Genomic DNA, 15320 nt, shown 5'->3' on the forward strand with positions numbered 1-15320 from the left:
ATTTGAAAGAAAACTTTCAAATAAATATAATTCCGCAAAAAACCTGGACAAATTATTTTAAAAATATGGAATCCCTCAAAATGCTCTTTTCAGATAACCAACTGAAGGAATCTGTTACAATTCTAACGCAACTTCTGATGGTACTTATTAACCTAAAAGTCAATAAAGCCCCAATTGAAGATTCGACAAATCGTAAACTATTTAATTATGCTAGCCGCTCTTTCTTAACTAGATTCCTTCGACTTCTAAATCTAAACTGGGAAGGAGAAAACTGCTTGAAATAAAATTTAATCGTCATTTTTAAACAGGGAGAAAGAAAGGGCTGCAACAGTTACAGGGGAGTAAGTTTATTGAACTTGGGCTAACAAAATATATTTTAATACCTTACGTTGATGTCCGTGAGCGCACTCTACTTCTATTGTTTGTATTTTACTGCTACAAATGATTTGTATTCTTTATTAGAAAATATTTTAAGTCTGCATAATTACATATATCCGGAATGTCTTGTGCGAGAGAGTTGTAGAAGGAACTTTCGGAGGACACGGGCGTTTCGACTTTAGAATTAGAGAGATGTCCTTCTAGACCCACCGGGAACTGACTTTCTACGTCTGTGAGCTGTCTTCGATCAACAGCCCGTTAAGCTACCCTTGAGACGAACACCCTGATCATCTGACAAACCGGTTCGAGAAGGTGAAACGGTTTTAATATGCTAGTATAATTAAAAACAAATGCAAATATTAGCTTCCGAATAGGTATATCTTGTACAGGTGTGTATTTTACAATAAAAATTATGGCGGAAAAAAACATGGAGTTCAACATACAAACCCAAATATCTCTTGTGGACTTTAAGAAACTTTTTATAGAGCCAACAGATCCAAGCTACTAGCGGTTTTGAGAAAATATAAATTTCCACATCAAATTAAGAATGTATACAATATATGTATAATAAATTCGACTTCAGTTAAAATAGAGCAGAGACAATCACCACGGAAATCAATACAAGGGTACGACCTCTCACTTTTACTCTTCATAATTTATATGAATATTATAATTGAGGACTGGAGAGAACCCCGAGGATCAAAACATATACACAGAAATATAAAGCTAAATGCAATACTTTTCACAGATGACTTAGCTCTCATCGCGAGATCAGATGATGATCTGGGAAGCTCAGATCATAATTTACATATAATAGCATCCAGATATAACATGGAAATCTCAATAGAAAAAACAAAAATAATATTTTTTCGTGATAAATAATCTGTACAAAGCAAAATATGCATTACTAATAAAATAATAGAAAGAATAAACGAATTACCTAAGATATAATATATATTTTCAAAAAGAGAAAGATATTTCTCAGAAAATATATGAAAAACAGTAGCCATCATTAATTATGTTCTAAAACCATCTGACAGTTAGTCTGAAGAGTCTACTTCTTAATTATGCAGTATAGAATACGTTGAACGTAAAACATTCTCAGGAAATGATAACTGAAGAAGTAGCTTTGACCGGTATTCCCCACCCTTAGGGGTAATGACAGTCACTATTTGAGCTTCAACATATCACTGAAGTAAATAAGATACTGAGTGAATAAAATGTGTTTTCTTAGTAAGTAATAGGCAAATATCTTAGTTTACAAAATGTGTACACGTCTAAATCATTTGAACTAACAAATTCTAATAGATTGTTAAGATAGAAGTCATTTATAACCTTAAGTGTGTTTTTAATTTTGTATTTCTTCTTGTCAAATACAGATCACAAAGATAACCATCTGGAAATTCCCAGCCACTGCATTCTGCATGTACCCAGATACCAGAGTTCTCCGTCTTTCCCAAATTCTTCACAAATAAAACATTATTCACAATCTGTTTCTGTGTCATTCTCTTTATTTTCGTCAAGAATATTTTGATCGTGTATATATGTGTGCTCTTCTGATGAAGTCAAGTCCAGCTGGTTCTTCAGATTCTTCCTGCAGTGTTTCTATCTCTCTTTGAGGCTAGTTTCCTTATTCTGTATTTTCTTTCGAAATATTGCTGTTTGCCTACTTCTATTTGTGCTTTTGCATTTCACTTTAATGACTTGCTTTCTAAAGAACCCTTCATGGGTGTCCCTGTCACAATCTCCGAAAGCTGCTTGCCTCTGCTTTTTCAGCAAGATGTCCGTGGACCCACCGTAGTTTATGTCTATCCTTGACCGTCATTACCCCAAACGCGTAACCTGAAACGAAAGGGATGTTGCCGTGAAATGGCACATATTTATTCATAATCATCTACGCAGTTATAATATCCAACTATCGCATGTTATGTAAACCCATAAGAAAAATGCATATAATTCAAATAAAGTTTACTCACCTCAGATATTTCAATGTGAAGTATTAGATCACTGGAGCACAAAACAGACACATGCAAATATCTCGATAACTGCACCAGAAGTAAATGGCTTAATTCGCTGTCGCACTTCACAGAATGAAGCACTAGATGTCAGAACCAGCTTGAAGCATCTATCTGGTACCGTTCGTCAGAAAAGTGCCTGACCGGCATTTCCCACTGAACACCATTCCCCCGTCATCCCCTACAACAAACTCGCTTACGAAACTCTAAAACTTTAGCAAGACCAGTCCTCTGCTACGGAAGCGAGGCATGGACAATTAAAAGTTTTGACAAAAACATTAACAGCCTGCAAGATGAAATCTATGAGAAGAACAGCAGGACGTATAAAATGGGACCATAAACGAAACGAGGAAGTGTTACAGGAATTAAATATGGATCCAGCTATAGAATATACGCAACACTATCAACACAATTGGAAATCTTATTCGGACAGGATGAACGATGGATGGATCCCTAAGGAAATTTTAAAATATCAGCTCAGGAGTACAAGTTTCATAGGCTTCCCTATAAAAAGATGGACCGTAACGGGCCTTATGGCCTAATACCTGTCAGGAAGAAGAAGAATGGCAATGAATCAAAGATGTGGAGTTGTGGCACCAACCATTCTGTTAAGAAGAGAAAACAAACAACAAATACCTGGTATATTATCTTGCATTCTGCCAACATATCAAGAGAGAAGTGAGACGATCTCATTAATATTTACATCTGTGAACAAATTATACCTCAAGTATAATTTAGGGTTGCCCCCTGCTTCATTCAGCAAAATGCCATGAATAAATGGCTATATAAGTTTTTAACTGCATGTCTGCCTCTTCAGGGTTCATAGAAGTTCTGTAAATGTACCTGAGAGTGTGATTAATTTGCTCTGTAAATACCAGTATGAGGAATATTTAATTACTTTCATTCTAATTTCATTTAATTCTGCTATTAACTGTAAACATGTGTTATATAACATTCTTTGGAAGGTTTAGAATTGATAGAAGGACATGGCACCAAGTTTTACAGCTACCATCACCATTCTAATCCCATTGAACTGGTTTGTTCACAGGCTAAAATGTACTACAACACTAAGATTGGTCGAAATTGGTTTGCAACGGAAGCCGTAAAAACATGTGGCAGGAATCACTGGAGCAGGTTTATTCTTTTAATTAAATTACTTGCACTGACACATGAAATTCTTTCTATTATTAATCTTGTGGAATTTTGTTATAGAATGTATACAGAGAGGTACAAATGTAGTTTCTTAACCTTCACGTAACACCAACAGTTTCGGAAAATTACGTATGGCATACAGAGAAGCTGAAGAAGGAGAACTGGGAAACAGAAACTTTAATAGAAAATAGAAATATGTGTTTTCTCTTATCAGCTTTGACGAGACCTCTGAGGAAGAAAATGATTCAGACGACTGACCCGTCCCACTAGAATCAATATTGTAGGCATTAATCAGTAACTAAACCTGGCTTGATTTGAAATAATACTATCAAGTGGCCAGTGACGATTTTATAATTAGACAGCTTGTATAATAATTTTGTAACATACGTGAGTATTTTGTCTTTGAAACAAGTATTTTACATAAAATTTTAAGAAATGGCTGTGATATTTTGACACAGTAGTCTGCATAATTATTAGCTTTTTTGTTTCTTTTGTTCTCTTGAGATTGCGGTACACAGGAAACAATTATTTTGATTGTGGCATTTGAAGTTTCAGAATTACAATTCATTTCCTTCTACCTACCTTTTGCAGTCTGTTTCATGGTTTCCTCAAGTTCTTCCAGGAAAATGCTGGGAAAGTACCCAAAACAAGGCAATTACCGCTTCCTTCCAAATACCTACCAATCCATCATCATACTAATTCTTTTTCCAGCTTTTTGAAACAGTGTGTAATTCCTATAATTGTCATTTAATCATAACATTATTTAAGAAAACATTACATATATAACAATAAAAATAACAATTTTATAAGTTGAAGTGTTCGAAAAATTTTAAATTCCAGTTTATGACGTTTCTGCCAGTCCTGTTTGCAGGTTACGTTAGTGGGACAGAGAAAATCAAGAGGTAAAGAATAAGAGTTTTTTCATTGTTAAACATGGCTAGCTGCTCCTCAAAGATGTTTTCAATTATGCATGATCTGTTAGGTTATAAAAGAAGAGATCAACCAATCAAATTGTGAAGACTTGAGTCGAATAAATTTAGCTGACGGTAAGACGTCGGACTTTTGTCAGTAACGTACTCGTTTCAAATCTCAGCTTTCCTTTAGTCTTGCTACGCGTTCTTAATATTTAAGAAAATGCTAGGGTATTGTCGTGAAATAGACTACTACAGCTTCCTTAAAGGTCTATATTGACTCGTAAAATTTTCATATATTTTCTACGATACGTACATACTCGACGTTAGATAATCTAATGGTGAAACAATCTTGTTATCTTACGCACAGTAATGATGGAACGAAGATGGATGTATACGAGCTTTAAAGTTTTTAGATAGTTATATAACAGCACTTATATTGCATCATAAATTTACACTTGCTTACTTGAAAGATATTTTGAAATGGCTATATTTTATTCATTTTTTTACAGAATGTTTTTTTATACTGGTGGAGCCGGTGTTCAGAGAAAGCTGTCGGGAGAATTAAATTTTGGTAAGTATCTGTAAAATACAATTATACTTTTCTGTGAAGTTCACCAGTTCTTTTAAAACGGTTCTGCACCAAATTAGCACACTGCATAAAGCATGGAAGTGATTAGACTCAATGTCTGAAACTTTGATTTCTCACATTTATGGATATGACGAATAGTTAACGACGTTGCTAGTCCTACAGTAAAGTTAGTTTCTGATTCTATGTAGTATATCCATAGTGTGATATATAATTAATAATTTGTACGATATCTGTAACTGAAATAATTAATGAACAGCAGGCGCAATTAGGTGAGTAAAATCTCGAAAATATGTGTATTCAATGGCGTACCCCTTTCTTCTCATAACATCTTACAGATGAGTTTATGAAATCGTAGGCTACTATGGGACGGTACCTCAGCTTACCAGATACTGGTTTGAAACTTTAGCAGCCTGATTTGTATAATATAATACATTACTGTAAGTGGCATTGGAAAACCTGGAAAATGAGACGGCTTGGAAGACCTAGGCGTAATGTGAATATGAAAATAAAATTAGTCTTAAACAAGTTTCGGGGTACTGAATATCTTCATCTGGTTCAGAATAGAGTCTAATGGGAGGGTATTGTGAGCATTGTAATAAAATTTAGGGTTCCCTGAAAGGCGGTGGAAATTTCTTGACTAGCTGAATGATTATTAGGTTTTCAAGAAGGACCGTAATTCACGGAGATAGTAACTGCCCTAAATGAAGTTACCAGTGTCGGCTTGTTGGTATCTACTTACATGGGTACAGGAAATATAATAATAATAAAAAAAATATTTGTATAATTTTAAACATGAAAGGACTTATCGCCCTGATGATGGAGGCAGTAAGCACCTCTGAAACGTCGGTAAATTTCTACCAGACTATACGGTTCAATCTCCCAGAAGGCGTATTTGCCTTCCTTTTGTGTTCTCTCAAAGTAAAACTCCGCTGAGCCAATCATAAATTATAAATAACTTTGTCACCAATCGCCATTTTGCGTACGTAATAATAAACACGATTATATTAGAAATTCTATGTCAGAAAGACACGAGATTATGCACACGTAACACAGATAATCATCGTAGCTGGTCTTCTGGTACCGTGATATTTGAGATCCACATTGAGGTTATGTAATCTCAAAGAACTGTTTCATTTCACGATTGTAATACAACAAAGCACTCATCAGAAAAAGGATCAAGTTAACATTCCCTTTGAAAATGTATACTAATATTCACTTCAAAGGTCACGACCTTGATCGTATATTTAAAAGGCTGTGTAACTCAAAAGAATGCCTTCCAAGTTTCTTATCGGACGAAGAGCGAAAGCCGACGCCCACACGAATGGATCGTAAGGAAATACATGTGGCAATCCGAAAAATATAAGCCTGCAAAAATTTAAATAGAATCAAATTTGGTTTATTTGAGAAGTATAGACAGTAATTTAAATCCATAAATATTTACATTATTTAATTTTTACTCGGTGTCTTGCACTAAATGTGTCCATCAATATTCTATGATAGAATTTCAGAATACGTTAAAATTTCTTGTCCTTAAAGGGGATACCTTCTTGTTTTTTCTCCGCGTTTCAGAGAATATTTCAATTCGAAATATTTCTGAAGAAATACATTTATCTTTTAACGGCTGAATTTCTGTCTGATCGGACTTCACGTTGTTACCAGTATTATCAAGCCTAAATTTTTCCTCGTTGTGGTAATAACCAGAAATAAATGGCACTTATAGATAGATTTTCATTAGCTCGCCTATCAGTTATGTTGTAATGAAACAGGTTAACTTATAGTGATAAGCTGTAAGTACATTCTCGATACTTAAAGAATCCACGATCGATAATTCGTATCTGACGCTGCATGTAGATAAGCTCAACTTTCCGACGTAGTCGCTAATTATTTTCATTGCCAGCATTTGTAGCACGCGTTCATTTTTATAAAGAGCGTTTCTATTGATAATATTCAATTAAAATTATTAAAAACTTTTAACAACCAAGAAATGTGGTTACTAAGACGTCCAGAGCTGCTTTAATTTCATAAGTTGGCTATTTCCCTCACCATCTGCATCCTCAACATGTCTGAAAATCTTTGACAGCATGGTGATAATTCTTTTGTATCTGTAAGCCTACTTCTGATTGTTATATTAAAACCCTTGTTGTATAAGAATAGGCAGGTATATTCGTATGGCAAAATTGTGTCTGTGTGTTCATGCCTCCTCCAAGATTTTTAACAAAACGATAGACTCTTATTACACATTGTATGAACATGATTTCACTACATGTCATCCATCCTATAGGAGTTTTCAATATTTCGCCGTTCTTAATTTTTCAGTTTACGGATTGTTTCGTTACAACAAGAGCATTAGACCTTCCGGTAAATCTAAGTAGCTGCATTCTTCCAATGGTAATTTTATGACTTTCCAGTAAGAATAAATCGCTTGGAACAAATTTAATTTTGCAGGTCTTATCGAGTTTATGGTTTCGTTTAATTTATGAAGGAAAGCGGGAATGATATTATGTTCGTCAGATGCCTGAGCACTGAAAGATTCCACCCATAAAAATAAGATTTTCATTAGTGAAAATGTTCTGGGTTCTCTCCATTAACTGAAGATTATGTCTGAAAATTGAATCACTTTTTAAATTTAGTTGCCAGTGTACCACAGTTCTACCATTATATCTGTATACATTCCAGACAAACAGGTGGAATGGTATATTTCAGTGAAATACACATTAAAATTCCTCAACAGAATTTAATAAAATCTGTTAGTAGTTCTAGAGATAAAACACCCGGACCATATCCCGTCGTAAACCATTATTTCATAAAGTTCATATTTTTGCGGTAAATTTTGAGACTGCTATCCAAAAGCTAAAATAGTATAAATCCCTGTATTCTGATCAGATTCTGGCCGAATTGATCAAAGCAGGAGCCGAAACAGCGTTCCGATGTACACAAATTTATTTGCTCTATATGGAATAAGAATAGCCACGGTGGTCTAGCGGTTAGAACGCTGGCCTTGTAATCCTGGGGTCTCGGGTTCGATTCCCGGCGGTGCCCCGAATTTATAACTTGTGTTGGGCAAGGCCGTGGTCAAGGCAACACGGAGTTTTCCTCCGGGGGCTTCCCCGGTTTCTCCGTGGCATCCCAACAATTACTCCATTCACACTCACACAGAAGAAGGCAATGGCAAACCACTTCTGGATCATCTGCCAAGAACGTATATGAACAGGTCCCAGTCCGAGAAAAGGATGGAAGGATTCTGTTCATATGGACCTGTCGTCAGACAGAACATTAAATAAATAAATATAATAAATATAAATATGGAACAAGACAGAAATTTTACAGCAGTGGATGGAATCTATTATTGAACCAATTCATAAGAAGGGTGAAAAGATTGATTATAATAATTATCGAGGAATCTCAATAAAGAAAGTGGGCTATTCTTTGATAAGCAGAGTACACATGGTGTGGTAACTTTAGTCATATATTTTATTGGCTCTCCGTACCATGTTGTATGATGAATGTAGACAGCGCATTGCTAGTAACTGTTGTCGATGGTTTATTAATACAGGTAATAAAAAATTCACCCAACCCATACCTGACACATGTTCTATTTGCCAAAAAATAAATTACACTGAAATCAGAAAATACAAAATAAATGTTGGAAATGTCCACTGCGTTCAGTGATGCATACATTCGCTCCCTTCCTCATCTCTGATGCAACCTGGTTAACAGTTCCTTTGTCACGGAAACGGTTCACCAGACGAGACATCGTCGATTTGTTCAGCACAGCAGAATGGGAAATGTGTAACTAAACTCATTCTGGAAAGTCTAGTAAAAACCAGATGACAGGTAGTGTTCGATAATGAACACTCTTCGTACAAGAGAAAAATACTTACGTCCACTTCGACTGTTTACATACAACTGATCTGGGCCCTTATGTAGTCAATACGATATTGCGTGTTTATTAATCCGAACTGTGTTGAATTGCAGCTATCAACAAATAGTTTAATATAGGTTGATTGACTCTTCGATCGGCCCTTAAATAATAGAAAAAAAACGTAAAATCACAGAGGAGTTTGGTTGAGGAAAAATAGACATCTTCAGGAGGATATTTGTGGGTATTTTTTTAAAATTAAGTTAACGCTGTCTTTCTGATGAAAGAAACGTTTCTGTTATTTTCTAATTTATCTTTCCTACTGAAAGTTTGAGACAATTGAAATGATCAAATAGTTGTTCCAGGGTTTGAACCCACGCCTTCTATCTGTATTATCTATGCTGGTTGTGGGATAGAAGTGTATTTTTTATACTTCAAGGACTGATTAATAACTGGAAGTGCTTGAAGAATGGGCAGTTGTGACATGTGATTTATATACGGATGAATGAATGGCGGTGATTATTATTTCGACACACACAAAATATTTCAGCGTTAAAGTTTTATTTTTTTGTAAATCTCCAACAGAAATATACACTTTTAACGATATTAGGATTGAGATGTTCTTAAATTTATTTATGGAGAGGAGGACTGTTTTGAATAAGGCTTGATGCCACTGGCTATAAATTCAAATTTTGTACGAAAGGTCGAGAGTTGAATCTTTGCGGTGAATCCACAAAGCTAACGAGTTAAGTAGTTACAACACATCTTGTTCGTTATAGCCACAAAATAATGGAATTGAAACTGTGAAACAGTGTTCCAGGAAATACTATAACGTTAAAAATAACATATTGTAAGACCAGAACATAAACACATAAAACTTACTTCGCAAGAGCAGCTCATACATAGTGTATTTTCGTAAGCAGAACAAATGTTCCTGTGGAAAGAACTTCCGGTATTACTCTTGCGCTGATCTTATTATCTGATGCCAAGTGTGGTTCTTCGCTATGAGGAAGTTGATATACTGAACCGTCTGGCAACAGTATTAATGTAAATAAGGAAGAGAGGATAATTCTTAGCCACACATGTAAGAGAGGATGCGATGCCGACCGACCAATCTGTGTTGCCGGAAAGGATCGCCACTACAGTCGTAAAGAAATTAACCATCACGTGAATAATGAGGATAATGACACAAGTGAACCTCATCACACGGAAACAGACGATGATTTGCGAATGTATGTAGGATTACATTAATGCAGAAAAGTCAAAATGGATAAAGGATCTTTGGGTTGCCTCTCCCCCCCCCCCCCCCTAAAAAAACTGACTGACTTCTGTTACGCTATTCCAATGCCTTCAGTGTTCAGTTTAGTCCATTAAGCGCAAGAAAGGCACAAAGTCACCGAAAAGCTCAGGCTTGTTAATTTTTGTTTATTTGATAAGTTACATAAGCTTCTCTTTCATATAACTGCTGAGACTTCAGTATCGTTAATATTCACATTAAAAGTTCTTTTAATTAAGTTCGATTTTAATTACGTCTATGTTTTACACAATACGGCAACAATTCTTCTCTCCTTTTTCCATTTGTGTCTGTGTGTGCAATGAGTCGTTTCAAGGTAAAGACACCCAGAAGTTTGCCGTACCATAACTCCAGTCTTCGGCTTCTCGCGGCGGAGGTCCGAGATCGCGCCCAGGTCAGTATATCAGTAAATGTGGAATTTGTGATGGGCACAGAGGTAGTATGACAGGTCCTTCTCCGGGTTCTTTGGAGTTTCCTATCAATATTATTCCACTACTGCTCCATATTTACTCGTATTATCTGGCGATGGGCAGTATACAGAGCAGTGGATCACTTCCAGAGGGATATAGTCTTGCCCCATGGCAACAGAAACAATAACAGCAGCTAAAAGTTAGAGCTGTGATTAATGTAAAGGAACGATTATGTATGAGATCAATATTAAATTTGCAGGAAAACCTTTATTTTACAACCCCCAATGCCAGATTTCATTGCATCTACAAGCAATTACAAGAAATTTGTTATATTAATGTATAACAGTTGGCTTCTTGTGGCTATGCATAAGTCTTGTGATTCTGCAGGATCAAATTTAATCACTTGTGTTAAATTAATTTTGCAGTAAAACGTTTAACATCTTAGAATTCTGATCTGCAGTATTGGAAAAGGTGAATCACAGGGCTACCTAACAACTTTCTTAACAACTTGAATATAACTGAAGATGGCTGTCTTCTGGGTTGATGCGCCATGTAGTCTGGTAGAAATTTACCAGTGTTTCAGAGGTACTTGCTGTCTCAGTCATCAGGGTGATGAGCCATCTTCAGACTCACCGCCGTGGAAACCTCAGATCCTACTTGAATGTAACGGCAGACACTTTGACTGGTTCCATAACACGTTTATTTCCTGATACTTCGTTTACATTAACCAATTCGATTTTACTTCGTAAAAATGAATACGTTTATTTCTTCTTTCTAGTGGAACAGTAAAGAAATTCGTCAGACGAGTCTGCTTTGAATTCTCGTGTATCCCAGCTGTTGCTGTGTCCGCTGTCAAATATTAAACAGGCAGCAAAGAAACTAACATTTTAAACAAGTTTATGGCCGATAAAACGGATATAAACAGCCTTTCATGACGTCTTTTGTCATGTCCACTCTGTGCCCTTTTACTGCGTCACAAGATGAGGATTGGTCTGTTGTACCTTGTAATCAACACAAGAGACAAACTTCGCTCCGTCTAAGACACTGAAAACTAAACGTCTGCGGACCATCTGTCGTAAAATATACGATCTGAAATAAAGAAGAAACAAAGGCTTTGGTGTCCAGATTTTTAATTGTCGGGTACAGCATTTCTGATGTGCAGTCATTTTTAAGATGAGTTTTCAGAGGAGAAATGAGCGCATTAAGTAAACGTAATTAGCCTTTGAAATACTGAGCAACTCGACAACATTTTCCAGGCGTCACGGAGAACTGGCGATCGTGATTTGTCGAGCCTTGTCCTCAAACACTCTCAACGTTTCCTTTCCTTAACGTGAGATACCGACACACTTCAGATAAAATTATGGTTTTGTATATTTTAATCTTTACGTTTTATAGACAGGTGACGGAAAGACAAAATATTTAGGATTATGACGCTGTACTTCCGCGTCAAGGGTCTTTGGGTTGCGACCTACAGGAAACTGCAGATTTTCCAGTTTGCGTGCCCTATCCTTCACGTCTTAAATGTTAAAACTTTGTGAAATACAATACTCCCGCGATCATTAGGTTTCAACTTTATGCGGTATATCCGTTTACCGGTCTACCATCTTCAAAGCCAACATTCATCCAGGGTGGACAAAATCCTACACTATTGTAGCTCACAACCTTGCACTTTTCAGGCAGGCAGAAGACATGACGATCAACTAACATCGTAACTGATGGCATTTTAAAACAAATAATCGTCTTTCAAACATGTTTCTTTTATGTGTAATATCTGTTTTCGGATTTGATCCGCATGGTTTGTTAAGATTTGCCGAAATTTCTGAAGCATTTCAGCAAACTATTTTGCTAAAATCCGAAATACAGTCTTACACATTAATTAACAACAGCATAATCCTACGAACGAGTTTTTCCCCCATTGCTGAAAACGTGCATCGTGCAATATGAAGCTGAGATTTCTACTACGCTGAATATTTGGATTGCAGTCTTCTGGGTTATGACGCCTAATACATTTTTAGTACCCGAAGTGTTGAATATAACTACTGCCCTGACTTATCCCCATTGGTACCTCTTTTGTCTAAATAGAACAACACAGTTTATCCACTCAGCCATTTAACGAATATGTGATTGATCACGTAAGAGAACAACTTATGCAGTTTAAGGGTTCGCCTGAATCAGTCCACACTTAACTGTTGTTTGTATGCATAGTTGTATGAGATTAAAACTTCGGAGATGAAGTATTAGCTAACTCCATAACATTACTATTTATGATTTGTTGCCTAACCTTGTGGTGCGCTCACAGATTGCTTTTACGTCAGACCTGACGCATACCACCATGTTGAAAAAATAAACACGTTTGTCTCCCTCTGTGGGTGGAACCGCAGGACTTTATTGCCGAAACAAATGTTCTGGCCGGTTAACTGCTGATTACTACATCCACTACGAATGAAAGTTTGTTACTTCTTTTACTTTAATTATAATTACTTACGCCCGAACACCTCCACTGATCTTCTTATCAGCTAGCTTTCGGTCAGCAGAATCATGAGATCTTCTCATGGGATACTGGGATGCATTTAACGTGGCACATTCTTGGAAAAGTTACTTACAAAAACTTTATTGAAATCTTCATTAATACACAGCGACACTGAAATGCAACTGCTTTTGACCAAGAATTGACCGTTAGTGACGCCAACAGTTTATGGAGTGGGGTGGAGCGAACCAAAACACCTCCAACGGAAATCCTCACCAAGCTTAGCAGCCAGCCCATTATTCTTTGAAAAATTTAATTGCGAATGATTAATACAATGTTGGTAAATATGTACACTTTGGAATTAAATTTATGTCAACAAATTCAATATTTTTACAGCGCTAACATTTTAAAAGAGAGAAAGTGGAAGAGATTAATTGGCTCCTCCTATAAGTACAGGGCGTTATTGTATAACTTTTAATTCTCATTTCAAAACATAAAATTATATTGATGCGGATATATTATAATGTTTATGATCAAACCAAGAGGTAACTTGTTAGCTAAAATGTTGAGCAGATGTTCGTGTAAGCACGTGCAATTGGGAAACGCCAAGAAGACACAGAAATATCAGCAGCATTTAATTCGAAAATGTGTGTGTTTGCGAACTGCAGAGATATTATTTCATTCCACTAAAGTAAAGTACACAGAACCCTGCTTTTATGTAATGTTTCGTTGTGAATTTATATATGAATTCAAACTTGTATCTTGAAATTTACAATATATATGTTTAATTAGAAAAATCTTATAATTGCGTTAACAGTTGACGCGTTTATTTCCACGCATATTTAAACACTTATCTAAATAAATCTCAATCTAATTAACCAACTCCAACAAAGAACCGTTCTCAGAAACTGTGCTTATGTCTCGTGAATCCCATGCTCCTTACATTTCCTGCTGGTCTCATTGGTTTGATCACCCTAATAACAAAATACAAGAAAAAATAATTTATGTTTATGATTATCTTGTCCTCACGTCTCATATCATAAAACTAAAGATTAAAATATACAAAAGTGTAATTTTGCCAGTTGTGCTGTGTTGCTGCGAAACTTGGTCACTCACTTTATGGGAGGAACACAGATTGATGGTCTTTAAGAACAGAGTGTTGAGGAGGACATCTGGACCTAAAAGGGAGGGAGACGGATCATGGAGAAAATTGCATAATGATGAGCTTCACGGCCTGTACTCCTCACCTGATATTGTTAGGGCTATTTAATCGATGAGGATGAGATGGGCAGGACATGCGGCACTTATAGAGAAGGGAAGGGGTGTTTGCAGGAGATAGGTATTGATGTAGTTAGCTCAGGATAGAGTCTGATGGCAGGCTTTTGTGAACACGGTGATGAACATTTGGGTTCCATAAAGTGGAATATTCTTTGACAAGTCGAGTATACAATCGACTTTTAAGATAATTTACTGCGCCATAGAGTGAGTGAGTGTGTATTAGCCTTACATATTCCAGGTACAAATAAAGAAATATAAATATACGTAAGGTATGCAAACTATCGAGCAAAATATTTTTCTTAGTCTATATATTCTAAGCGTATTATTACACTCTTTTTTCATATATCGTAGTAAGTACTTGCGTTTCAATGTAATTTTCTTGTCTTAGATACTGTCGACTTAATTCGAAGCCAGCCGTCGTTTCATCGAGCAGTTCCAATCGAATGAGATTGTGTTACGATACATGAGAAATAAAACCTTCGATTTTTATGGAGCGTGTGAACGTGGTTCTAAAGCATAAAACAGTACCAGTTCCTTCACTTACTAAATGGAACTTTTATTGCGTTTATACATGGAAATTATGTAATTTTAATTTATCAGTATTGATTAAAATAGAATCTTTATAGAAATAAACTGAAGATAATTTTTACCATGTTCAAGACAGCGCATGCGTATTCCTGCAGTTTGTATTAGGTTCTTTGGAAACAATTAAACAGCTTAAGAATTTATGTGGCATAGTGACCGTTCTCACAAAAACAAATTAGCATTACATTCATGAAGAAATTAAGAACGGTTTAAAGTTACAAACCAAAAACATTTGTGTGCCCTCGTACTCAATAAGAACGTAAGGATTAAAACACACAAAACTGCAATTTTTTCTCTTGCCTTGTATGGGTGTGAAACTTGGCTCTCCCTTTAAGGGAAGAATATATGTTGAGGCTGTTAGAGAACATAATGTTGAGCG

The 15320-nt window shown here is 36.0% G+C and overlaps 1 protein-coding gene and 1 long non-coding RNA gene across 4 annotated transcripts in view; both read left to right on the forward strand.

Annotated features, from left to right (window-relative positions):
• The window catches only part of fu (STKc_STK36 domain-containing protein fused), a 129190-nt gene that overhangs the window by 64370 nt on the left and 49500 nt on the right, over nucleotides 1-15320 (forward strand). For 2 of the 3 annotated variants that reach the window (XM_087351012.1, XM_087351014.1), the window contains exon 2: nucleotides 4969-5030. In XM_087351012.1, coding sequence (XP_087207138.1) covers nucleotides 4969-5030 — 62 coding nt within the window. Of the gene's footprint in view, nucleotides 1-3441; nucleotides 3528-4968; nucleotides 5031-15320 lie in introns of all 3 variants that reach the window. The other variant, XM_087351013.1, reaches the window with a different exon arrangement.
• On the forward strand, nucleotides 10356-14989 carry LOC147873399 (uncharacterized). Its single transcript, XR_015535723.1, has 2 exons — nucleotides 10356-10595; nucleotides 14745-14989. It is a non-coding gene; the product is annotated as an uncharacterized LOC147873399 (long non-coding RNA).

Source organism: Zootermopsis nevadensis, unplaced genomic scaffold (genome assembly GCF_977971745.1).
Source record: "Zootermopsis nevadensis isolate Lab colony 2312 unplaced genomic scaffold, Znev_1.0 Znev_ptg000018l, whole genome shotgun sequence".
Taxonomy (NCBI): Eukaryota; Metazoa; Arthropoda; class Insecta; order Blattodea; family Termopsidae; genus Zootermopsis; species Zootermopsis nevadensis.